Raw genomic sequence first — 26,578 nt, forward strand, 5'->3', positions numbered from 1 at the left:
CTATAGGGGATGTTGCCGATTCTCTGAGAGGCACATCTGTCATGGGGCTTGGGGCTAGTGAGGGAAGGATGGTATGGACTTCAGGTGTCCAGGGAAATGAGAATGGTGTTGGTATAGGCTTTGCAAAAGTGCTTTAAATCCAAAATGTGTTAACTCCTCCTAAAGGAACAACCTTGCACAAGTATCATCTTGGAATAAATAATGCGTTTAAAGAGGTCTTTCCAAGTTTCCAATCTTCAATGAGAAGCAAACAAAGCAGCCTGAAACCCAGTTGAAATTTACTGCTTCTAACTGGTTAAAACATTCACTGGGTTGTATAGCTTACAGGTGACTCCTGTCTGGGTGTGTGAATTGTGAAATTTTCTTTTAAGACAGAGGCTTTTACCGTTAGGTGGAATAAAACACAAGAGACTGCCACTGAAGAATAATTTTGTTCTTGGAGATTCATCATTTCAAATAGAGATCATTTATTAGATCACCAGACAGAAGCATGAGACGAAGCTGCTCTAGAGAAAAAGATAAAGCCCTTTGAATACAGAAAAGATGAAAAGAACAGTAGGTGATTGAAAGAGTTTGGTTTTGCACTTTGGAAGCAATCTGTGTGCTAGACACATGCTTCGTTGTTGTAGTGGTTAAATAGCAGAAGAAAAGGTGCTAGCTTTAGAGTTCTATTTAGAAAGACACTAAAGAGAGGTAAAGCCTTTTCGGTGTATGTGTGTGTTAGATTTCTGGTTTTATTAATGGTCTCAAAAGAAACTACACAGCTTTAAAAGGCAAATTTAAATTAGGAGGGCTGAAAACCAGAAATTAGGACCAAGAAAAAATATTGAAAAATCTAGAGATTCAAATTGCAATTTTACTATAAAAATGTTCCCCAAATAGAATAACATTCTCTAGAGCCATAGGCATAACCCGACTTAACCAAAGGCTACAGGAGTGAAAATCCTACAAAGATAGGAACTAAGACTGCTCTGTGCAGTACCGTATCCCAAGCATCTAACACAATGCCTAGGACAGAGTAGGTGTTCAACAAAAACATACCAAATGCACGAATAAATTAAAAGCCTAAAATTATCAAAACCCAAAGTTCCAATTGTGAGATAAATCTGTAAAAAAGACCATGGTAAGTTGAGTCTTGACAAGCTGTCATCTGAAAAATCCTGTTGAAGCAGCTTAATAAAAGTGTTGGGTTGAAACACCCCATGTCTAGAAAGTTGTAAAACAACTGGAGAAGGTCCAGAGCCAAGCCTGACTTGCTCCAGATGATAGAGAATGACAGCCAGACTTGCCACTTGCATTCCTGCCTCTGCCTTTTGGTGAGCAGTTTCTGCTCCAACCAAATCTCCTCACTTTTAATTTACTCTATTTATATGTCTAATGATTTAATATCACACCATACTTGTCTGGCCTTCAGGTGTCCTTGACACACATTTTTCTGATTGACCTTTCCATGTATTATACATAAACCAGCCAGAAATCATTCATCTCCACGTGAGCCTCTCAGGTGAGGATCGTCGTTTCACTTCTCTCTCCAGAAACAGCCTTCTTCACAGAAGAAGGCTGTTTCTGAAAAGAGCTCCCTCCCCACCCCGCCCCCCTGCCCTCGTCTCCCACCTGTGTCTTCCGTAAGCTTGTCCAGACATGGAGGCATCATCAGGCCAGGTCTTCCAGTCATTCCACTGCTTGCAAAGCAATCATTTATAGGCATTTGGTGTTTGGTCTGACATCTTTTTGATGCTGGAGCGCCAGCCTTTGTCTCAATGAATCACTTGTCAGCAAAGGTTGCGGCATTCTAGGCTGGATTTCACACCTTCTGGAAGGGTTGCCTGTGATGTAAGTGATCTTAGGCTTTTTTGAAACCACCACTTCCCCCACTTCCCTATATCCCATGAGGAAACAGGGGACTGAGGGAGACCTGGGAACCCGATGCTTATTCAAGTCTTATTTTCATTTGTCAATGTGTACCTTGTCCCTGTGCTTGGAGCCGGGCTTTCCTCTCCGGGGACAATATTGTCAACTCATCTCCACGGTTGGAATGTTGCTGCTAAAAAGAACCAGGATGAACGATCTCTATAGAATATTTTGAGAGCTTCAGAATAAGAGGGAGAGATTTTTGAGCAAAAAAAAGAAGAAAAAAAGAGGAATTCATCATTCTTTGGTAGTTTGCAGATCATTTTTTTTCCCCCAGAGGATCATTTTTTTAAAGTGCAGTTTGATGGCTGTGTCTAAGTCAGTCATAGTTGTGGAAATGTCTACTGGAGCAGTAGGGGGTCAGGAGTCAGACTGGGTTATAAACCAGGCTGATCCCAGCAAGGCATGAAATCGAGGAGTCCCCTTCCTTATTCTCCAGAACGGGCACCAGTGACCTCACAAAGTATATATGGTAAGTGGAGTTGCTCTAAACCACAAAGCCTGAACCATTTCCTTGTAAAAAGTGATTATTCAAATAGAATGTCCCATGGAAACTCCCTGCAATCTGAGGACTTGAACAGACGATAAAAAAGTGGGGGGGAGCTAAGCCTAAGAACATCTTTGGTGGCCTTTCTAAACCAGGACCCAGTGATCAGAGCCGGCCTCGTGGAGCAGAGATGGAATGCAAGATGGGAATGTAGAGAAAATCTGATAGAAGAATCATGCGCTTTTTACTTCACTCTGTTTTGTTAGGAAAGAAGGATGTATGTTGGAGGGATTCTTCTTGGTGCCTTTTAAACTCTTTGCATTGGTTTTCACAGAAAGCCACTTTAGGAAGAGGTCACACACAGATGAATCCCTACGATGGGAAGTCAGAAGTTCCAGCTCCGATGAAACAGTAGGTGGAAGGAAAGTTTTTCATTCAGAGAATATGGGAAAGGGGAGGGGAAACTGATATCCCATCTGAGGCTTCTGGGTCTTTACAGGGATCCTTTTCATGTTCCTAAATCAGTACAAGGGGGGTGGGGCAGGGTGCCAAAACGGGCTCATCAGTCACTCCGTGCATCTGAGCTGGAAAACATTTTAACCCTGAGATGCAAATCATTTAATCATGCTGACTCAGTGGTGACCAAAAGTTGTGAACCCTTGGGATCCAGGAATTCCCAACATGATGTGATAATGCATTTCACAGCATGAACTTCAGATCTCCAGGACCCAGGCTAAGGGAAAGAGATGGCAGGGAATCTACATTCTCCTAAAGTTTTATCCTTCCTTCCAAATGCATTGAAAATGAGGGATCCCCAAGGGCAACTCCCACTTCCCGCCCCCTCCACGTATCTTTTCCTTTCTGTTTGCACCATTAGGTCAAGAGGTTAATGAAAATGCACTCTAAAATTATAAAGACGATAAAGCCAGGCATGAATATTAGGTTTCCACTCGAGTCTGAATATTCCATCTGGACATTATTAAGAAAACCCCATTTGCTTCAAAATCTTACAGTTCTGTCCACATTTGCTTGGATAGGTCTGAGACGCTTAGGAACGTGGTAACTGCTAATTGCCTACCTTGGAAACAAAACTAGGGATGCAGGTTGCAAGCTTTCCGTGTAGTTAAATAATGTGTCGGGATAATGTTGCATTTGGACCAAACGAGCTGGGATTTGTATTTTTCATCCTTCTATTATGTATTTTTTCCCCTCCCCTTCTTTCTCTTCTTCGTCCATCTATCTTTTAATTTTTCTTTCTCTTTTATGGAATACTCTCATCCTTAAAGATGGACCTGTAAATATTGTACACACCATTTCCTCCTGAGTCACTTAAAAATATTTACTTATTTCCTGAGGGCAACAATCCCCATTGAAGGACATAGTTCATTGCACCAAACAGCCACTCTTAGAAAGTTGCTTTTACAGCAAATATTATAAAATGATGCTTTGATTGAAGGATGACACTTGACATTAACATCTCGACTCTGCTCCCCCATTCTGAAGGAATAGCTCCAATGAAAGTAAATTGATGCTGAAGACAAACCAACTGGAAAAGACACTTGCGCTTTTCTTCTTTTTTTTTTGTCTCTTAAGGTTTTCACAATGGCTTCAAAGGAAATGTGAATTAATCATTTGTTTTGACCCAAGAGCAGCAGAACTTATTTTGAAGACTTAAACAGGCAACACAAATGTAAACAGAAATCTGGGACTCCCAAATGCTAAAGCTGGAAGGAGTCAGTCTGAAAACATCAATTCTACTCAGCGTTTATTTTCATTTGAAGATAGTGGAAATCATATATAAATCACGGACAATACGAGTTCTTCTTGCCTGGCCATTGTCCACATGAATCTGTTAACCTCTAAGTATAGACACAGAATTTTTTAATAGAAAGACAGGGCAATATGGCAGTTAATTAGCAACTGATACTGTAAACTACAGGAGATACAAAGTTCTGTCATATAAATTAATTGCCATTACAAAAAGGCAACTGCTTGAGCTAAGAAGGTACAAAAACTGATAACTTCCATAAATATAACGAGAAGCTAAGTGAAGAAATACATAACAGACTGTTTTTCCTATATAATATTTGAATATGCAAACTAAGACACCTGTGGCATTTTACAAGTAGGAATACGACAGACACGTTCACCCACCACCCACCCACCCATGTCCGTCCAAGCCCTCTCCCCTCCCCCTACGTGGATTTCCCAAACACGGCAAATTCTAGGGTTACAAGGACAGGATGCCGCACGGAAGCAGCAAGACTGCGAGCTCTGAACTGCTAGACAAAGAAGGAGCCTTATTGACAGTTGTAAAGCATTAGGCGTCAGACAGAAACTTGTCAAAAACAGCTGTTGTTGGGTACTGATTGATAATGTTTTCATTCTGACGGCTGAGACACTGCAGACAGTCGTGGGTCTGAGAAGAAGCCCATCCCTGGAGCACACATGAACACACACGCAGACAACGGGAAGTCATTTAACAGATGTCTTAGGAGCACTCAGCCACGGTATCTTAAAAAGATAACATTCTACATTTAATGAACTTGCAGAGAAAGCAATGCCTAATAATCATTTATGTTTCATAGAAGATGAGCACAACAGGACGAAATAAAAGCAGGACTTTTGTAAGTGGTCTTCGGAATAAAAGTTTTGTGCTGCTCACGGATTATATAAGGTTGATAATATTCAAGGATGCCGTAGATAAAATTTGAATGTGAATCTTTTTTGATCCACCCCATTAAAAAAAAAAAGCTTAAAAGAAGTGTTCGATGTTTCAAAGGTAATGATTTCATTAAAATCCACCTACAAGATCAAACCACAAAAGCAAAATTTGAATGACATATACCTTCTGGAGAATTACAAGGTATTACATCACCCTGTAATACAGTGTGAGTGTGGTATTTGGGAATCAGTCGATGCTACCTAAAAATTGCAAACATGTTTTTATTGCTCAGGTGAAGGGAGCAGTCTTCTATCATTTGGTCACTTGGTATTTTAAGTGGCCCAAAATCTGCAAAATGTGCCAAAGAGTATTTCATCCATTAACCTCAATATCCATAGATAATTCCTGATTTAGAAAAGGTCCAAGGTGCCAAAACTTAGTAAACCTGTACATTTAACTGTATAATTTTATCATTTAAACTAAATGAAAAAAAAATTAGTTCCAAAGACTGAATCTAGGCCCTAAAATTATTTATTTGCTGCAGCCCCAGCACATTTTTAAGGGCATACTGAAACTCCTGAAAATAGAGGTTTATAAGAGAAATACTGATAGACCTTAAATTACTGAATGGGACATTAACAGACTCCATTAAACTACATTAGCACTTACTGAATGAATACACAGATGATTCTGCCTTTATTATCTTTGTCAAATCCACGCCAGCTTAAGCCCTAGCCAGTGTAAACTATACTTCATTTGGCTGTTTAAAAAATTTTTTATCTCTTATTTTAAAAATTATTTTCTCTATTTCAATCAGACGTAAGATTTTTAGAAAAAGATTTTTAGAAACATGTTACACTGCAGCTTGACTTTACATTGGGTAATTTTTCCATTAAAAAAATATTTGAGGACTTGATGGAATAGTAATCAGTGATGCATGCATTGTGCCTAAATCTCCTCTAACTCTTCTTGAAAACAGAAACAATGTCTTTGCTCTTAAAAGAGGGGATTGAGGGAGACTTCAGATGTAATTAAAAAAAAAAAAAAAAGAGTAGGCAACTTGTCTAAGTCCTTCCAAGCCAATTTTACTATGGCAGGATACTCCTTTCTGGTAAGGTGATTAATTGAAGTTTTTGATGCTCATCTTTCTCCCATATGCTGGAAGGCCAGTATACAGAAAACTTAAAAATAAGATAAAATAAAACCCCCAAGAGATCTTGAAAATGATACACATATTATGGGGGAGCCCTAGTCACACAGTACTCCACCCCAAACCCAGGGTAAATGAGCCGAGGTTCTCGGTCTCCCTGAGTCCTCCATAAGGGATTTGATTTCTGTGAGCCACGAATTCCATCCATTTTAGCACACACTAGAGAAGAGACGCTTAGAACAACAGAAGGAAGAGACATGCGGTGAAGATAATTAGTGGTAAACAGAGAATAAATTCTCTCTCAGTAGTGTATACTTGACGGTAATGCCGATGATAATTCACCTGATTTACAGAATATTCACTTTAATAGAGAGATGAGAGTCTGAGATAACTGGAAGAAAACAGATACTGAAGCCATTAAAGTCTTGATACCAAAATAAAATTAAACGGAGAAACTAACATGATAGGTTCAAGGCCTTGTGGGAACCCATTTTCTTCACCAAATTTCACATTCTTACAGCTTCATGGTCTTTTTCTTCTAACAAATTTATCAGCTGAGAGAAGCTGTCTTTCAGTGCATCCATGTCATCCAGCGAGCAGGGCTGCAGAATCCAGCGTTTTCCACGTGCAAGTGGTTCAAGTTCAAAATATTTTTTGACCTTAATTGGGGAGGGGGGAGAGAAATATGTCATTAATCATCTCGGAATCTTTCTCATACTGAAATTTTGTGAGTAATGAAGTAGGGGGATTTTAAGAAGTTATAGGAACCATGATGGCCGGGACTTGCTAGAATCCCATCCACAGCTGTGGTTATAATGTGGGTTATATGTTGTGACCCAGGAGTGTTTTTTTTAGGGGTGAATGACCCCCTTGCAAGCTACCATTCCATCCATTCACTTAACGGCATGGGAGGTCTGACGAAGTCTAAGGAAGAATTATATGTACTATGGCACAGGGCAAAAATACACTGCAGACACCAAAAAGTTGCAATTCAATCAAAATAACTCTAGCAGAGTAGCTTTCACTACATTATCTTGTTAACTTATTAAATTGGTGACGGCCGATAATATGTACACTACTGACTACACAAGACAATTATTTTGACCATCAAATACACACACAACAACAACAAAAATAATTTAAATAATCCTTTCTCTCATTTAAATACATGTCTCTGGCATGTATTTCTGAGACCTGGGAAGGTGGTTTTCTAAGAAAGAGGATAGAAACCGAGTGTATGTATCTGCATATATAAACTTATATAAATACACGTACATACATAAAGTCTCCTAGCTTTTTTTTTTTCTCCCAGTCCTGAATTTTCAGGGAGGGGAAAATCAAGACCTTATAACTGGTATGTAAGGTGGAGCAGTTGCTATCTGAAAAACCTGTTTGATTAATAACAGGTCACAAGTCACTCTTACTGTGTACGAGGCTAGGATACTGACTAATAACATCCAGGATTACCAACTCCTGACTGTGAATAAATATCAAATTATTATGGCTTTCAGAAGTATTGATTTTCTCTCAAAGGGTATGATAAAGTACAAAGTTCACGAAGTTACAAACACACACACACACACACACACAAACACACACTATATCACACAAGAAAAGGACATTGTATTTATAGCCCAGCAGGGTTTACATAACATCAAATACAGTGAGTGGCAACATCAGAAGAGGCATTGTTCAAAGACATTCTTGGTCAATGAACTGTGTTAAATCTCATATGCCATGGAGAATCCCCAGGCCTTACCTTAGTCAATACCTGACACAGAAAAAAAAAGTGTCCCAATCTGATGCCACTTCCAAATGTGGTTTCATTTTGCTTTTCTCATCACAAGCACCAGACTACTGTTAACAGCAGAAACACACCATTCAAAGTGGTATTAATATGTGTGTACATTTTTTATGTGAGTAAGAAGATATAAATAACACCAAGTTTTTATGGCAATTTAGGAACCACAAATATGCTAACATTTTACAGTTCAAGTGTGTCCCAGAAGTACTCCTAAAGATGTCTGCAAATTCATAATAAATACCACTCCTGAAAAACAAAAGAAGCCCTTGAGAATGGAAGGACTCTCATTAATTCTGATTCTGAAGAGTAATGGAAAGCTCCCCTACAGACCAGAAAATGGGTCCACAATTTCAGGACAATTTTTGGCCAAGGTATTTTACAAATCATGTTGTTAAGAGGATTCCCTCTTATGGAAAATGTAGACTCCATTCTCTTAGTTTTTTTTCTTCAGGGCTCTGAAAATGACTTACTTCAAAAAGAATATGAGATTAGGAACCAAGACGGTGGAGTAGAAGGACGTGCTCTCACTCCCTCTTGTGAGAACAGCAGAATCACAACTAGCTACTGGACAATCATTGACAGGAAGACACTGGAACTCACCAAAAAAGACACCCCACATCCAAAGACAAAGGAGAAGCCACAATGAGATGGTAGGAGGGGCACAATCACAGTAAAGTCAAATCCCATAACTGCTGGGTGGGTGACTCGCAGACTGGAGAACACTTATACCACAGAAGTCCACCCACTGGAGTGAAGGTTCTGAGCCCCACGTCAGGCTTCCGAATCTGGGGGTCTGGCAACAGGATGAGGAAATCCTAGAGAATCAGACTTTGAAGGCTAGCAGGATTTGATTGCAAGACTTTGACAGGACTGAGGGAAACAGAGACTCCACTCTTGGACGGCACACACAAAGTAGTGTGTGCATCGGGACACAGGGGAAGGAGCAGTGACACCAGGGGAGACTGAATCAGACCTACCTGCTAGTGTTGGAGGGTCTCCTGCAGAGGTGGGCAGTGGCTGTTGCTCACCATGGGGACAAGGACACTGGGAGCAGAAGTTCTTGGAAGTACTCCTTGGTGTGAGCCCACCCAGAGTCCGCCATAAGCCCCACCAAAGAGCCCAGGTAGGCTCCAGTGTTGGGTTGCCTCAGGCCAAACAACCAACAGGGAGGGAACGCAGACAAACCCATCAGCAGTCAAGCGGATTAAAGTTTTACTGAGCTCCGCCCACCAGAGTAACAGTCAGCTCTACCCACCACCACTCCCTCCCATCAGGAAACATGCACAAGCCTCTTAGATAGCCTCATCCAACAGAGGGCAGAGAGCAGAAGCAAGAAAAACTACAACCCTGCAGGCTGTGGAACAAAAACCACATTCACAGAAAGATAGACAAGATGAAAAGGCAGAGGGCTATGGACCAGATGAAGGAACAAGATAAAACCCCAGAAAAACAACTAAATGAACTGGAGATAGGCAACCTTCCAGAAAAAGAATTCAGAATAATGATAGTGAAGATGATCCAGGACCTCAGAAAAATAATGGAGGCAAAGATCGAGAAAATGCAAGAAATGTTTAACAAAGACCTAGAAGAATTAAAGAACAAACAAACAGAGATGAACAATGCAGTAACTGAAATGAAAACTAAACTAGAAGGAATCAATAGCAGAATAACTGAGGCAGAAGAACAGATAAGTGACCTGGAAGACAGAGTGGTGGAATTCACTGCTGCAGAACAGAATAAAGAAAAAGAATGAAAAGAAATGAAGACAGCCTAAGAGACCTCTGGGACAACATTAAATGCAACAACATTCTCATTACAGGGGTCCCAGAAGGAGAAAAGAGAGAGAAAGGACACAAGAAAATATTTGAGGAGATTGTAGTTGAAAACTTCCCTAACATGGGAAAGGAAATAGCCACCCAAGTCCAGGAAGCGCAGAGGGTCCCATACAGGATAAACCCAAAGAGAAACATGCCAAGACAAATAGTAATCAAACTTGCAAAAATTAAAGACAAAGAAATTATTGAAAGCAGCAAGGGAAAAACGACAAATAACATACAAGGGAACTCCCATAAGGTTAAAAGCTGATTTCTCAGCAGAAACTTTACAAGCCAGAAGGGAGTGACATGATATACTTAAAGTGATGAAAGGGAAGAACCTACAAAAAAGATTACGCTATCCAGCAAGTATCTCATTCAGATTTGATGGGGAAATCAAAAGCTTTACAGACAAGCAAAAGTGAAGAGAATTCAGCACCACCAAACCAGGTCTACAACAAATGCTAAAGGAACTTCTCTAAGTAGGAAACACAAGAGAAGAAAACGACCTACAAAAACAAACCCAAAACAATTAAGAAAATGGTCATAGGAACATACATATCAATAATTACCTTAAATGTAAATGGATTAAATGCTCCAACCAAAAGACACAGGCTTGCTGAATGGATACAAAAACAAGACCCAGATATATGCTGTCTACAAGAGACCCACTTCAGACCTAGGGACACATACACACTGAAAGTGAGGGGATGGAAAAAGATATTCCATGAAAATGGAAATCAAAAGAAAGCTGGAGTAACAATACTCATATCAGATAAAATAGACTTTAAAATAAAGAATGTTACAAGAGACAAGGAAGGACACTATATAATGATCAAGGGATCAATCCAAAAAGAAAATATAACAATTGTAAATATATATGCACCCAACATAGGAGCACCTCAATACATAAGGCAACTGCTAACAGCTATAAAAGGGGAAATTGACACTAACACAATAATAGTGGGGGACTTTAACACCTCACTTACACCAATGGACAGATCATCCAAAATGAAAATAAATAAGGAAACAGAAGCTTTAAATGACACAATAGACTAGATAGATTTAATTGATATTTATAGGACATTCCATCCAAAAACAGCAGACTACACTTTCTTCCCAAGTGCACACAGAACATTCTCCAGGATAGATCACATCTTGGGTCACAAATCAAGCCTCAGTAAATTTAAGAAAACTGAAATCATATCAAGCATCTTTTCTGACCACAATGCTATGAGATTTGAAATGAATTACAGGGAAAAAAACGTAAAAAACACAAACACATGGAGGCTAAACAATACGTTACTAAATAACCGAGAGATCACTGAAGAAATCAAAGAGGAAATCAAAAAATACCTAGAGACAAATGACAATGAAAACATGATGATCCAAAACCTATGAGATGCAGCAAAAGCAGTTCTAAGAGGGAAGTTTATATCTATACAAGCCTACCTCAAGAAACAAGAAAAATCTCAAATAAACAATCTAATCTTACACTTAAAGGAACTACAGAAAGAACAACAAACAGAACCCAAAGTTGGTAGAAGGAAAGAAATCATAAAAATCAGAGCAGAAATAAACGAAATAGAAACAAAGAAAACAATAGCAAAGATCAATAAAACTAAAAGCTGGTTCTTTGAGAAGATAAACAAAATTGAGAAACCATTAGCCAGACTCAGCAAGATAAAAGGGAGAGGACTGAAATCAATAAAATTAGAAATGAAAAAGGAGAAGTTACAACAGACACTGCAGAAATACAAAGCATCCTAAGAGACTACTACAAGCAACTCTATGCCAATAAAATGGACAACGTGGAAGAAAAGGACAAATTCTTAGAGAGGTATAACCTTTCAAGACTGAACCAGGAAGAAATAGAAAATATGAACAGACCAATAACAAGTAATGAATTTGAAACTGTGATTGAAAATCTTCCAACAAACAAAAGTCCAGGCCCAGATGGCTAGACACGTGAATTCTATCAAACATTTAGAGAAGAGCTAACACCCACCCTTCTCAAACTTCCAAAAAATTGCAGAGGAAGGAACATGCCCAAACTCATTCTATGAGGCCAACATCACCCTGATATCAAAACCAGACACAGATACTACAAAAAGAAAATTACAGACCAAAATCACTGATGAATATAGATGCAAAAATCCTGAATAAAATACTAGCAAACAGAATCCAGCAACACATTAAAAGGATCATCCACCATGATCAAGTGGGATTTATCCCAGGGATGCAAGGATTCTTCAATATACGTAAATCAATCAATGTGATAAACCATATTAACAACCTGAAGAATAATAACCATATGATCATCTCAATAGATGCAGAAAAAGTTTTTGACAAAATTCAACACCCATTTATGATAAAAACTCTCCAGAAAATGGGCATAGAGGGGACCTACCTCAACATAATAAAGGCCATATACGACAAACCCACATCAAACACCATTCTCAATGGTGAAAAACTGAAAGCATTTCCTCTAAGATCAGGAACAAGACAAGGATGTCCACTATCACCACTATTATTCAACATAGTTTTGCAAGTCCTAGCCATGGCAATCAGAGAAGAAAAAGAAATAAAAGGAATACAAACTGGAAAAGAAGAAGTAAAACTGTCACTGTTTGCAGATGACATGATACTATACATAGAGAATCCTAAAGATGCTACCAGAAAACTACTAGAGCTAATCAATGAATTTGGTAATGTTGCAGGATACAAAATTAATGCACAGAAATCTCTTGCATTCCTATACACTAACGATGAAAAATCTGAAAGAGAGATTAAGGAAACACTCCCATTTACCACTCCAACAAAAAGAATAAAATACCTAGGAATAAACCTACCTGGGGAGACAAAAGACCTGTATGTAGAAAACTATAAGACACTGATGAAAGAAATTAAAGATGATACCAACAGATGGAGAGATATACCATGTCCTTGGATTGGAAGAATCAATATTGTGAAAATGACTATAATACCCAAAGTAATCTACACCTTCAGTGTAATCCCTATCAAGTTACCAATGGCATGTTTTATGGAACTAGAACAAAAAATTTTAAAATTTGTATGGAGACACAAAAGACCCTGAATAGCCAAAGCAGTCTTGAGGGAAAGATACGGAGCTGGAGGAATCAGACTCCCTAACTCCAGATTATACGACAAAGCTACAGTAATCAAGACAATATGGTACTGGCACAAAAACAGAAACATAGATCAATGGAACAAGATAGAAAGCCCAGAGATAAACCCACGCATGTATGGTCAACTAATTTCTGACAAAGGAGGAAAAGATATACAAAGGAGAAAAGACAGTCTCTTCAATATGTGGTGCTGGGCAAATTGTACAGCTACGTGTAAAAGAATGAAATTAGAACACTCCCTAACACCATACAAAAAAATAAACTCATAATGGATTAGATACCTAAATGTAAGACCGGACACTATAAAACTCTTAGAGGAAAACACAGGAAGAACACTCTTTGACATAAATCACAGCAAGATCTTTTTTGATCCACCTCCTAGAGTAATGGAAATAAAAACAAAGATAAACAAATGGGACCTAGTGAATCTTCAAAGCTTTTGTACAGCAAAGGAAACCATAAACAAGACAAAAAACAACCCTCAGAATGGGAGAAAATATTTGCAAACGAATCAACGGACAAAGGATTAATCTCCAAAATATATAAACAGTTCATGCAGCTCAATATTAAAAAAACAAACAACCCAGTCAAAAAATGGGTAGAAGATCTATGTAGACATTTCTCCAAAGAAGACATACAGATGGCCAAGAAGCACATGAAAAGCTGCTCAACATCACTAATTATTAGAGAAATGCAAATCAAAACTACAATGAGGTATCACCTGACACCAGTTAGAATGGGCATCATCAGAAAATCTACAAACAACAAATGCTGGAGAGGGTGTGGAGAAAAGGGAACCCTCCTGCATTGTTGATGGGAATGTAAATTGATACAGCCACTATGGAGAACAGTATGGAGGTTCCTTAGAAAACTAAAAATGGAATTTCCATATGATCCAGCAATCCCACTACTGGGCATATACCCAGAGAAAACCATAATTTAATAAGACACATGCACCCTAATGTTCGCTGCAGCACTATTTACAATAGCCAGGACATGGAAGCAACCTAAATGCCCATCAACAGACAAATGGATAAAGAAGATGTGTTACATATATACAATGGAATATTACTCAGCTATAAAAAGGAACAAAACTGGGTCATTTGTAGAGACGTGGCTGGATCTAGAGACTGTCATACAGAGTGAAGTAAGTCAGAAAGCGAAAAACAAATATCGTATATTAACACATACCTGTGGAACCTAGAAAAATGGTACAGATGAACCGGTTTGCAGGGCAGAAATTGAGACACAGATGTAGAGAACAAATGTATGGACGCCAAGTGGGGAAAGCCGCGGGGGGGGAGGGGGTGGTGGTGTGATGAATTGTGCGATTGGGTTTGACATGTATACACTGATGTGTATAAAATTGATAACTAATAAGGACCTGCTGTATAAAAAATAAAATAAAATAAAATTCAAAAATTAAAAAAAAATTTAATGAAGAATTGATGAGTCAAAAAAATATATATATATGAAATTGCTTGTGCAACGACCAGCACCAAGGACCAACCTTGCCGCGCCAAGAGAGGGGCTGCCAGTCAGTGGACTGAGGGAGCTGTGGGCCAGCAGGGGGAGAGAAGAGCTGGTAGGAGCAACAGGTGGGGATCATGTTTAAATCTATAGCTAGAAGGAGGAGGTGGCTGCTCTAAAGAGTTTAAAATACGAGATGCTAGTCTCCTTGATTCTGCCACAAAGACAGTTTTCAGATCACACCACTAAGTGCAAAATTGGGGAAGCCTGTGCTTACCAAACAGTCTGGTATTTGATCAATGATTCCTCCCATCAAGAGTGGGCAGCATGTCACATGCAAATCTGGTACACGAAGGAATTTGTACCCTTGTCACATTTTATAACCTCGAATTTAAAAGGACAGCATTTTAAGTATTGCTAATACCTGGGAAGAGGACTAGTGGCAAGAAATCCAATACTATTAAAATAAAGACTAACACAGTAAGTGCATATTACTAACACTACTTCCTCCGAATGGTTTACTTAAAAATTCACAGAATTCATACTAGTAGCATATTGACATCTAATTTAAAAACGTTACATGTAAATAATCACAAAATATCATAACTTGTAATATTTTGCAATATGGATTAGTCACAAAAGCACAGTAGGGATTTTAGCCACTCATCAGGTTGGTTACTAGGCAACTGAAAATATAGTCTATGACGTAGGCACACTTGGAAGATAATAAAGATGTCCAAAGGTAGTTATGTTTCAGAAGTTGTTCCTGATGAATATTAAAAAAGAGAAGGAAATGGAAGCTTCAATTACAGGGTGGTCACCAGATGAAGGAGCCTATTGGTGTTAAGCTGGCAAATACGGCTGGGTAACCTGAGATTTTCACATCTGTAACCTAAGTGGGTACCTAATTCTGCCATATTCACCCTACTGGTATCCAAATGATTCCCCACCACTCTACCTTTATAATATCATTTTAAAAACAAGTTTGGCATTCCAATGATACTCAAGTACAGTAAGTGACTATGTTTGCCGCAAGAACATAGATTTTCATTACCCAGAGTTTTATGTTTCTAAAGCCAAAGAGTACAATACAAGAGAGGAGAAGATGAAGACTTAATGTTCTGCCTTGAACTTCTTTCTTTAGGATAACGTTTTTTATTTTGTTTTCTTATATTAACCTGAAGTTCACATTTTACCGCCTCCCCTCAATCACTACAATAAAAATGACCCACTGTCACACTTGACTTGTCCATGATTGCTTTCTCTGTCTTTCTGTATGCCAATGTATAATTTTAAAGAAAGATGTTTAAGTTTGACTAACATAAATCATATGCTTACATGTGCTTACACAATAACCTTACTATTTTTAAGGTTTAAAAAAACTGCCTATGATGCAAGGATCTCTATTTTTTATGATCGACATCATTTTTTAAAGGTTATTTTCTTATCAAGATAAACATTTTAAAAATGATTCAAGAGAAATGAACCCAACTCTTTCGACTGCTTTATCAGCTACTTAAATGTCATGGCTAACTGGAAACTGCTGCAATTAGGAGCTGGTGGTTGTTTCACATTGGCCTCTGGGGATGGCACTTGGGGGAATGACCTCAGAATACAGCTGCCTGGCAACGTGTGGGCATCGAGCTATTTTCGGGATGGCCACAGAGAGTGGGCATTTGTTAGTGGCCATGGATCCGCCCTAGAGATAGGAAAACAAAGTCACTATAAGTTGCCAACCTATTTTAGCTATGTCATCAGAGCCCTTTCTTCACTCACAAAACTTCTGGGTGATTTGAATTACTGCATTGTTATCCACACATTGCATTTACTGTAAAGTCCTAATATAACAGAGACAAATCGGCACCACCTCATTGCTGATAATGTCTGTGGCAGCTGTTGAACCTGTGAGACATTACATAGCATAGGAGACCCACTCACTGGGTAGGAGATGTCCTTTATGTTTCCTTGAGTAGAGAAGTAACAAAACAATTCTTTCCTACTTACAGGACCCCTAATGGGGTTGTAATGATACTCACTGTTTTTCCTATCTTGCCCTTACTTCACATTCAAAAATTTTATTTTTAATTCCTGCAAACCTGTTGTGACTACATTTCTAGAAGTCACATAAATAGTTTCTGAACTGCAATGATAGGTCATTCCTTTTTAAAAACCTGCAAATCTTATTTTATTTATGACGATAAGCTGCTTGTTTTTTTCTGTTTTTGTTATTAAACCATGTAAGTAGTGTGTGGTCAGAGTTGGCCTCGTTTTCCTTTAAACACTTTTGGGGAGCTGGGTGATAGAATGCCCCACAAGGGGTTACTTAGTGTTTTCATGTTACATAGAGTTGCTTTGTAAGCTCAGATATTTATAAACAGTGCTTTGACCCACATGAATGTGTGGCATGACATTAAAAAGGGGGTTTGTGACAATTCTTTAGGATGCACGGGACTGTGCTGTGTACCCTAAAACATGTCACCTCTAGTTCTAATGAATGCAATGCCATTAGCACCAACCGGTCACTGCTGTAACTAAAAGCACCCTCTCCCCTCACACGTCCAGAATACCACATGTCCAGATCCTGTCCCTGTGGATGCAGGTATCTCTTGAGCCTGTCTGGGGCTATTAGCTTATTTTTGCATACATTCACCACTAGAGATAGAAGCCAGCCCAAGCTGGCTTCCTATAGCTTCATTCATTCAACCACTACCTCTTGAATGAGCCTCGTGAACATGCTCTAATGAGCTACCTGTGCCAGCGCTCCCCTTGCCAGTGTATGGGGTTCCACTGATTTGAGAGAATACTGTAAAACCAAAACAAAACAGAAACAACAGCCAGATGAGGGGACGTTCCTCATCATTTGTGTTTTTTTTTTTTTTTTTTGCGGTACGCGGGTCTGTCACTGTTGTGGCCTCTCCCGTTGCGGAGCACAGGCTCTGGACACGCTGGCTCAGCAGCCATGGATCACGGGCCCAGCCGCTCCGTGGCACGAACCGGGGCACGAACCCGTGTCCCCTGCATCGGCAGACGGACTCTCAACCACTGCGCCACGAGGGAAGCCCATCATTTGTGTTTTAAGATTACAAGTCCCCACCCTGCTCCTGGCTTTTTAGTGGCCATGAAAGACTGTTCAGTACTGTACAGTTTACAAAAGGCTTTTTCACTCTCTTAGAGCACTCTGACTATACTTCAACTGAATGTAGGAAAAGCAATTGATTCACATGAAGAGGGATATTATTATTTAGAATAATTCTGAAATCATGTAAGTCAATTTGAATAAGAAGTATCTTGATAGAAGATTGTTAAAAAAAAAACACTTCAGGAACAAAGGCACCTTCTTTCTTCATCTTTTGAGAAGGAATCAGGACTCACGGAGTCTAGGTTGACAACTTTGGCTCCTTCCAATTGATAGTGACAGGTCAACAGATAAGACAGACGGTAGAGACTACAGGGTGAGGATCGTCAACAAAATTCTGAAAGCCAGGAAAAATTGCAGTTGTGGATTTGATGGGTAGAAGGGAGAGCTGGAGGATGATGCAAGAGAACACGACTCAGTTAACTATCTTGAACCCAATGGATTCAATATGGTTTCCTTGTCATAGCAATGTGTCCATTGCATGGTTTGTACTCTTTAAGGAACTGTATGAATAATGTTTTTTGGGGACAGGTTCATATTGGTTCTTAACTCTTTGATAAAAGTATGGTCGGGGGGGGAGGGATAAATTAAAAGTTTGGGATTAATAGATACATACTATTATAAAGAAAATAGATAAACAACAAGGACCTACTGTATAGCACAGAGAACTATATTTGATATCTTGTAATAACCTATAATGGAAAATAATTTGAAAAAGAATACATAGATATAACTGAATCACTTTGCTGTACACCTGAAACTAACACAACATTGTAAATCAACTGTAGTTCAATTTAAAAAAAAAAAAAGTACCGTCTGGATGATAAATTTACCCCAGGGCTCCAATTAAGAGGATGTTAACTGAGCCTGAATGGACTGTGCAATTTTTTTTTTTTTTGCGGTACGCGGGCCTCTCACTGCTGTGGCCTCTCCCGTTGCGGAGCACAGGCTCCAGACGCGCAGGCTCAGCGGCCATGGCTCACGGGCCCAGCTGCTCCGCGGCATGTGGGATCTTCCCGGACCGGGGCACGAACCCGCGGCCCCTGCATCGGCAGGCTGACTCTCAACCACTGCGCCACCAGGGAAGCCCGGACTGTGCAATTCTGCACGATATTGTCCATGACTGTAGCCGTCCTTGCTCAGTTACACCCTAGCTCCTTACTGTAGTCACTACAGCAGATGCACCTATTGTATTTATACGTCACGCTGTGGGAAAACCTTTGTATTGAAATACTGACTGTGTGCCTTCTCTTTCCAATTCCAGGCACAAGGATGTCAAATCATACAGGTCGTGCAATTGGCCATGGTTTGGAGTATTTACACTGTGGAAATAGGCAAGAGCAACAAACCAGGACTTTTTCTTTCTAGAGAATTGGCTGTTAAATGCTTACCAGCACATCACTGAGTATATGCATCTTGTATGGATGTTTGCAAAGGGACCCTCTAGCTTAGCTGTCTTCACTGCAGAAGCTCATGGAACAGGCTTCACTTGGTAACCCTCAACAAAGTCAGAGAGAACTTTGCCCATGCCATGGCTCCAGGACGGGGACCGGAGATAAAGTGCTGGGCGCCATTAAGATTCTTCAGCGTGCATTCTTGGCAGCTTGTTCAAAGAAAGGTTAGTCTAGAGAGAGCTGCACCAGCTGTTCCCCTTTTCACTGTACTGCTTTCAGGATTTTGAAATCCTTAGAAAGGTACTAAATATGTCATTAAAGGCAGAAGTAAATAATACAAGTAAAACCAATTTGCCACAGTTACAAAGACATGACAACACAGAGTAGATATTATACCTTTTCACTGAGTACTAACAGGGACCCGAAAATGGCAACTTGATGTTAACCAATACGTAGTATTACTTTGGGATGTATATTTATAATGGACGCCTGCTTTCAATATAAAAGCAGTAATATAAAAGTGTAATATAAAATTGTAGTTCTGATAAGACAGCTTGTTTCTTAAGCAGAGGGCAGCCTGTCTGACCTTGGAATAATTAAAAACCAGACAAATGATTGCAGGTTGTGACCTGTGATTGAGCCTCACCCTTATTAGAAGTCTTTTTGCCCAGGCAGTAACCTCTGACGTGTCTAGAACGCTATATGTTGTGACAATAATTATATAGAAACCTAGGCTTCCACTGCACAGGAGGATTTAGCCTGCCCCAGAAGAGCCAAATAAAATGACCCCATTTGCTTTGCTGGTGAGATTTAGGATCTGAAAAGCACTCTTATTTTTGCTTAATTTGCTAATCTAGAATTACAGAACAAATCATCAATACACCTATTTTCTCTTTTTGATATACCTGGGTGTGTGGGGGGGTTCATTCTCTTAGCCCCAAATCTTGCTTAGCAGACAATCACTGCGAAAAGCACAGACTTAGGTTTAGATGCTTCCTGTTTTCAGGGGCAGTGAAATAGACCCAGTCTCCCCATTGGCACCCTCCACTACTCCAGTGATTCTACCCGGCCTGCAGCAGCCTGCAGGGATGCCTGCACATGGGCCCTGGCTCCAGCTCCTGCTTCCCACCCCAGATGCCTCCATCCACAGGTGCAAAGCAACATCTTTGAAGACCCAGCAGATGTCCTCCTATCACCTCAAGGGGAAGCCTTAATGTTACAGAAGAAACTTTGCAAAGTCGAAGTGACCTTAGTCACAGTAGCCACTGTTGGTTCTCTCCTCCGCACCACGCCACTATGAATTCCCCGTAAATAAAGTTTTATTGGAACCTAGTCATGCTTATTCACTTATTTATGGCTGCTTTCATGCTACAATGGCGAAATTGAGTCAGCGTGTCCTGCAAAGCCTAGAAGAGTTACTATCCGGCTCCTTAGAGAAAAAAAAGTTCCCAAACCCTGGCCTACCACATCCTGCAGCTTCGTGCTTTGTCCAGCAGAGGCACCAGAAGCCCTTGTCAGGGGCCTCCGTGTGACCTGGCTTGCCAGCCCTCTTCCTCTCCGCTCTACCTCACACTTTAGGGGGACAGAGAAGTTGCCTTTTCAACCTGGCCAGGCCCCACTTATAATTTCAGATGTTCTCAGTTGTGGTCTAGCAGGCAGAAGGGACATCTCTCAGCAAAGCCCTATTTTTTTCTTCTCTGTGTTCAGCCTGGGTTTCTTTCATGTGGAGACTTCCTAAAGGCCACAGGGACTCCAGGGTACGGGGTAACCTGTCAGTTTGAGGGTTTTGGTGTCCTTAAGGATGGCTTTTAGTGCGCAGAAATACCAGTTATTGTTACTTTGCAGTTTTAAAAGGGATATACAATTTATTAAATTTATAGTATCTGAAACCTAGTTTTTCCTGAAAGTATTATATTCAACTTAAAAGTCTTAATACTCCATTTATACATCTGTTAAGTTTTAACAAATACATTCAGGGGGCTGAATATTATTTAGGTCCATTTAAAAACTTAATTAAGTTAACCACTTTAAACATTTCAAAACTCCATTTATAAATTTAACACATTCAATTTTCTTAGACTGTCTTAAGAATCAAAACATCCTGAAGTAGTTAGGAATTATTTATTTTCTAGTAAGAATACTTAAAAATTTCTTCCATTAAATTTATATATTCAATGACTCTCAAGTTCTGAGCTAGTCTAATACTATTTACAAGTTTAAGTAAACACTCATACCTCTCTACATAGGAGGCCAATTCTGATCGCTTACACATTTTAAATTAAATTGTGCCTGCTTTCTTTCACTTAGCATAATGTTTTCAAGGTTCACCATATGCATCATGTACCAGTACTTCATTCCTTTTTATGGCTGAATAATGTTATCTTCTATGGATAGGCTGTATTTTGTTTATCCAGGTTCATCAGTTGATGGACATTTGAGCTTCTTCTACTTTTTGGCAATTACGAATTCATTTATGTGAGCCATTACCTTCTCTTTAAAACAGACATTATCAATAGTTATTATATAAATGAATGGGTTAAGATATCCAGACTCATCGGGGATGAAGCATCCCCACAAGTGTAAGGTGAACTCCATTTTCACCCAGATTCACTAGGATCTTCTAGTTTTACTAAAATAACACAGACTTGGGATAATTATTCTCTAATTTTTTTCATATGTATGACTCCTCAGTTCCTTGAAGGCACAAACAATGAAAAAATTATTTTGTATTCTCTAATGTACCCAGTACAATGAAACTATAATGAAAAGGGCAACACAATATGTAGTATATTTCATCCCGTATTAAAATGTTAGTAAAGGAGAGAAACTGAATATTGGAGAGAAGTTACCACTCTTCACAATTAATTAGGCCAAGGTTTCATATAGGAGGTGGGCGTTCATGAACAGTTTTGAAACTATAGGCCTAGCTGATTTAAACTCTATTATATACATACACCAACAGGCAGCTGCAGTGAATTGTTTTGTAAACAGAAAAGTAAACAGCCTATCATGGAAAACAGAACCACTCAAGAAATCTCAAGACCCATAGGACACTTACGTTTTGAGCTATTCCTTTAATCTGTGTTCAAATAAAGCAACTAATTCTTATCTCAGAGAATGGAAAGCATTGACACATGCAAAAAGAGAAGCACCAGTACACTTGTCTTTGCATGCAGGCGCAGGCATCGGCCTTTTCAATAACATCTATAACATAGCCATTAATTACAGAGGCAGCCAGCTTCCAACAGCTCACCACTTTTTCTTTTTTCTCTTCTCTCCTCCCTTTATTCCATTCTTTCAAAACGACATTCATTTTGGATACCAAGCATTTTTAGGGTGTTATACTTGATTCTGTATCTTCCATGTTTGGGATAATACTCAATTATGATTTATTTTTATTTCAAGAAGGCAAATATCATAAGTAGGAAGAAAGCTATCTATGAAAACTTTTCTCCTGGCAAGAGAATACGGTTGTTAAAAAAGTCCTACCTATATGTATGAGAGCTAGTCAAGTATGTACTAGACAGGAAGGAGAGTTAATGAGTGAAAGCCCCAAACACATCAGAGACAGCCAATTAGCTTGTCTGAAACACAGGCTTGTAAAGCTATCAGTAACTTATAAAATGGTCTGCTACACACGAGTAAAATGTTGTTTAAATGGCTTGCTTAACTAGATGCATTCACCATGAAATTGATTCTTTTAAGGTTATTTTTTAAACTTAATACTCATTAACTGTGCATATTGAAATGGCTGAGTGGGTGGGAAGAGGGGTAGATATCTTGCTACTGTGAAGTGCATGTTGAAGATATGAATTCCATAGTTTATGAGGTTAAGAGGTATTGGAAAAAAAAACACAACAACTCATCCATTACCAACAATTGTGTCTGCCTCAGTAATTGAAATGGATCAACCCAATTAGATTATTCCTCTTCTGCTTTGCTAAACACTTTAGACGGGGACTGGCAGATGTGCTCCGAGGACCTACCAATCTGAGAATTTATGCTTTTGTGTTACGGAACTGCACTGTTTTCCACCAAAGCCTACGATTCTGCAAAATGGCATGAGAGAAAGAAGACCCCAAGCCTGGTATATTTCAAATCCAACATGTGCCTCGGAGTGAACATCAAATTTCATCCCCCAAAGACTTAACTTTACTAAAACATTTGAGGTAACTTGATGTTAGCTGACACATGAATGACAATCACTATATTATTTCACACTTCGAATTTTCCTTCAAAAACTCTTGTATATTTTAAAATTGGTTTCTGGCCATGCCTCATACTCAGTTTTTCCTGTTGTACAAGGCTGCATACCTTAAATACACCTCAGTCAATGATCAGACAACCGGGAGGACATGCTTCATTTTTGCAGGGTATTAACTCTTCCTCCTGCTTATTCAATATTGGTACCCTTAATGTGCTTCACCAAACCACTATCAGTTGGCCAACTCAAAGGATTCTTTGACTCAACAAAACATTAGGAAAAATATATTTATATTTACAATGGTTAAAGATACAAAAATCTTTCAAATACAGTTTACATATTCTAGTTTATTTGGCTTTTATAACGGACTATATGTCCCCTATCTCAATGTCACAGTTGTGAGGCATCAGAAAGCAACAGCAGTAGTAACAAATCAAAATCTTAATATATGGAACCCAAATAAACATGTTTAATATTGGCCCTGTGGTACTATGGCAGCGTGCTGTCCTAACAACGGCAACATTTAGATGTTGGAGCAGATTCAAATTCTTGGGCCTCAAGCAGGAGACAGACAAATACAGCAAGCCACGCATTGCTCAGCCACCCATGCAGGGTGCCAATGGCCCTGTCCAGATGCAGAGATGTTCAAGGGATGTTCCTGTCAGCAGTCTGTCCTCTGGCTCCAGCAAGGAGCCACCATGGGAACACTGGGAGGAAAAGGAAAAAGAGGAAGGCGTGGAGAGATGGGGGAAAAGGCAGAAAGAACTGGCAGCTGCCTCCATCACATATCTGAGCAAGGGGAACAGGTAACAAACGGCCACGTCGTTAGTCACGGGGAGAAAATTTCTCTTCCTGCTGGCAGTATGGTCAGGAGCCTAATATCCTGGCAACTGAGAAATATGAGCTTGGAAAGAGGCTTGCAGGCAGCCTGAGGAAAGACAAGCTGAGTGGTAATCTGTCCTGAGGAATTTTAGCCAAAAAAATCCACACAGGACTAGTTGAACTCAGAATAAAGCCTGTGAAAGACAAGTCTGGAGAAAATTACAATCGGACATAAAGAGAACACCAGAAATGAAGGTTCAAAAGCCATTGACTGGACTTACCACAGCATTGTTAGTGTGGACTTGGGTCCTAGTTGAGTTCTCCATGGGAAAGAAGAGGCAAGGTGACTATGCCCTGTGGCTCCCGCCCCCCAGGAGAAATTTGGCAACATCTTGAGATATTTTTGGTTGTCACAACTGGAGGGTGGGTGGGGTGGGCAAAGGGGGTAGTTGCTATGGGCATCTAGTAGGTAACAGCCAGGGATGCTACCAAACATCCTACAATGCACAGGACAGCTTCCCCTTCCCCCCAACAAAGAGCTATCTATCCCCAAACGTCAATAATGCTGAGGTGGAAAAACACTACTCTGAACTGACATTTTTAAGGCAAAAATCAAAGAACAAAAGACCTGTTAATGATTCAATCAATGGTTTATCAGCATGAACCATCAGGCTCCCTCCCTGGAATCAGGAGATGCAGCAACTCCTGGGAGGAGCTCCTCAGGGAGGAGCATCCTCAGGGAGGAGCTCCTCAGGGAGGAGCATCAAATGTCCACGGTACGTACTCTCTGTCCTTCCTTCTTGTTCAAAGTAGAAATCACTAGAGCTTGGGGACAAGTGAGAGCATCAGATTGGCCTAAAACAAGGGCTGAAAGGAAGCAGCCACATTTCTCTCATTCTACATATTCACTGTTTTGAGTTCTGGGGATAGAAAGGTACACAGTACAAGTCCCAGACCTCATGGAGCTTACTCAGCAGTGGAAGGAACTGACAGATATCAAGTGAAAATGTAAGGAACTAAGTAAAGTCAGGTAAAAATAAGTGCCATGACGAAAAAGAAAGCAGGACAGCAATAATAACATCTGCCACATAACTGATCCAAAAGAGGGACTGATGGTGTAATAGGAGTTAAAAATCAAGCAGTCACAGATGAAGACGAATATCTAGCCGGTTTCCAAACAAAATTTCATATAATTACAATTGAAAACTCTCTTGATTAACTTCCACTTAATTGTCTAGGATTAGCCGACTCTTCATCACACTGATACAAGACAAAGATTAATGCTATCTACACAGTGAACGTCCACACCTGGCGGATATAGCACCAAATGATGAGGCTACACCCTTGATGTTCTTGACTGGTGGACTGCTCTCTGGCCTGTCTGCTCATTTTTGTTCCTGAGTTGTCCATAATTCTCATCAAGGCAATCAGATTTGCTATTATCATTAAGTAATGTTATTAAATGTGATATCAATGAATGAAATATGAACTAGAAGAGAATTTTTATTTCTATGAAAAACTAAATGGGATCGGTTCAAAGAAATCTATAAAAATAAGTCACTAAAAACAAACTGCTGTGGAATTAGATTTAGGTAAGATGACTCTAAAGGATTGGGAGGGAAAGGAGAAGATGGCTCCCCAAGTGTCTTTAACTATGGCTTTACTTTAAAGAAACAGGAGCTGAAAATCATAGGTAATGGCTGTGTTGCACGCAAGAAATATGATACAGAACTCTAATTAGTGGCCACATACTCAGAGAAAAGACCTTGGCCCAATATCAAAAGATGAGTACCATCTGTATGTTTTAAGTTAAAATAAATTATTTAGGGTATGTATACATTTTACTTTTTAATGCCAAGACACTTTAACCAATTCTAACTGTTCAACTATCAGTTCAGATCAGGCCAGATACGGGGGCTTCTCACTGTACATTTCAAATCACACTTTTTATTCCGTCTGAATCAAAAACCTTCTCAGAGAGGAAGTCATTAACACCCATTTCAGTCTGAGTGAAGAGTGTTACATAAAATCATATCCACTGTCAGAATCAATATTAGAGTCTATCACCTCAAATTCTCTTGTGAAAGAAAGTAGAGTATAAATAAATAAAATTAAAATAGTCAAATCCATACTCACACACATCCACACCCCTGCAGTCTCCTGTGGAAACAGTCTTATCTGTGAAAGCAAATTATAGTTAAAACCGGATACCTCATTATTAAATACAGTATCCTTAAAAAATAATAAACATTGAGGGTTTGGATCAATATGGTGCAGTAAGAGGTCGTAGAGTTCATCTCCCCCCATGAACACATCAAAAATATATCTACATGTGGCACAATTCTTAGTGAAAACTAACCAGAAACTGACAGAAGGACTCTGTACAACTAAGGCTGTAAGAATGATATACACGTAATTGGGTAGAAAAGGAAGGAAAGCAATTGGGTTGGGACCTGTGCCTCTTGGAGGGAACTCAGAGGAAAAAAAGATTACATGAGTGGACACCTGCCCTGGGGAGTGAGCCATATTGGATGCCCCAGTCCTGGGGTCCTATGCAGGGGAGACAAGTCCA

General features: G+C 39.5%; 1 protein-coding gene across 3 annotated transcripts in view; it reads right to left on the reverse strand.

Moving 5' to 3' along the window:
• Nucleotides 1–4,602: 4,602 nt before the first annotated feature.
• The window catches only part of ARL15 (ADP ribosylation factor like GTPase 15), a 416,142-nt gene continuing 394,166 nt past the window's right edge, over nucleotides 4,603–26,578 (reverse strand). For 2 of the 3 annotated variants that reach the window (XM_029216097.1, XM_029216094.1), the window contains one exon: nucleotides 4,603–6,872. In XM_029216097.1, the coding sequence (XP_029071930.1) occupies nucleotides 6,720–6,872 (153 nt within the window). In that variant the 3' untranslated portion in view covers nucleotides 4,603–6,719. The remainder of the gene's footprint in view (nucleotides 6,873–26,578) is intronic. The other variant, XM_029216095.1, reaches the window with a different exon arrangement.

This window comes from Monodon monoceros, unplaced genomic scaffold, assembly GCF_005190385.1.
Source record: "Monodon monoceros isolate NGI ecotype Baffin Bay Population unplaced genomic scaffold, NGI_Narwhal_1 Super_Scaffold_12, whole genome shotgun sequence".
In the NCBI taxonomy this organism is placed as follows: domain Eukaryota; kingdom Metazoa; phylum Chordata; class Mammalia; order Artiodactyla; family Monodontidae; genus Monodon; species Monodon monoceros.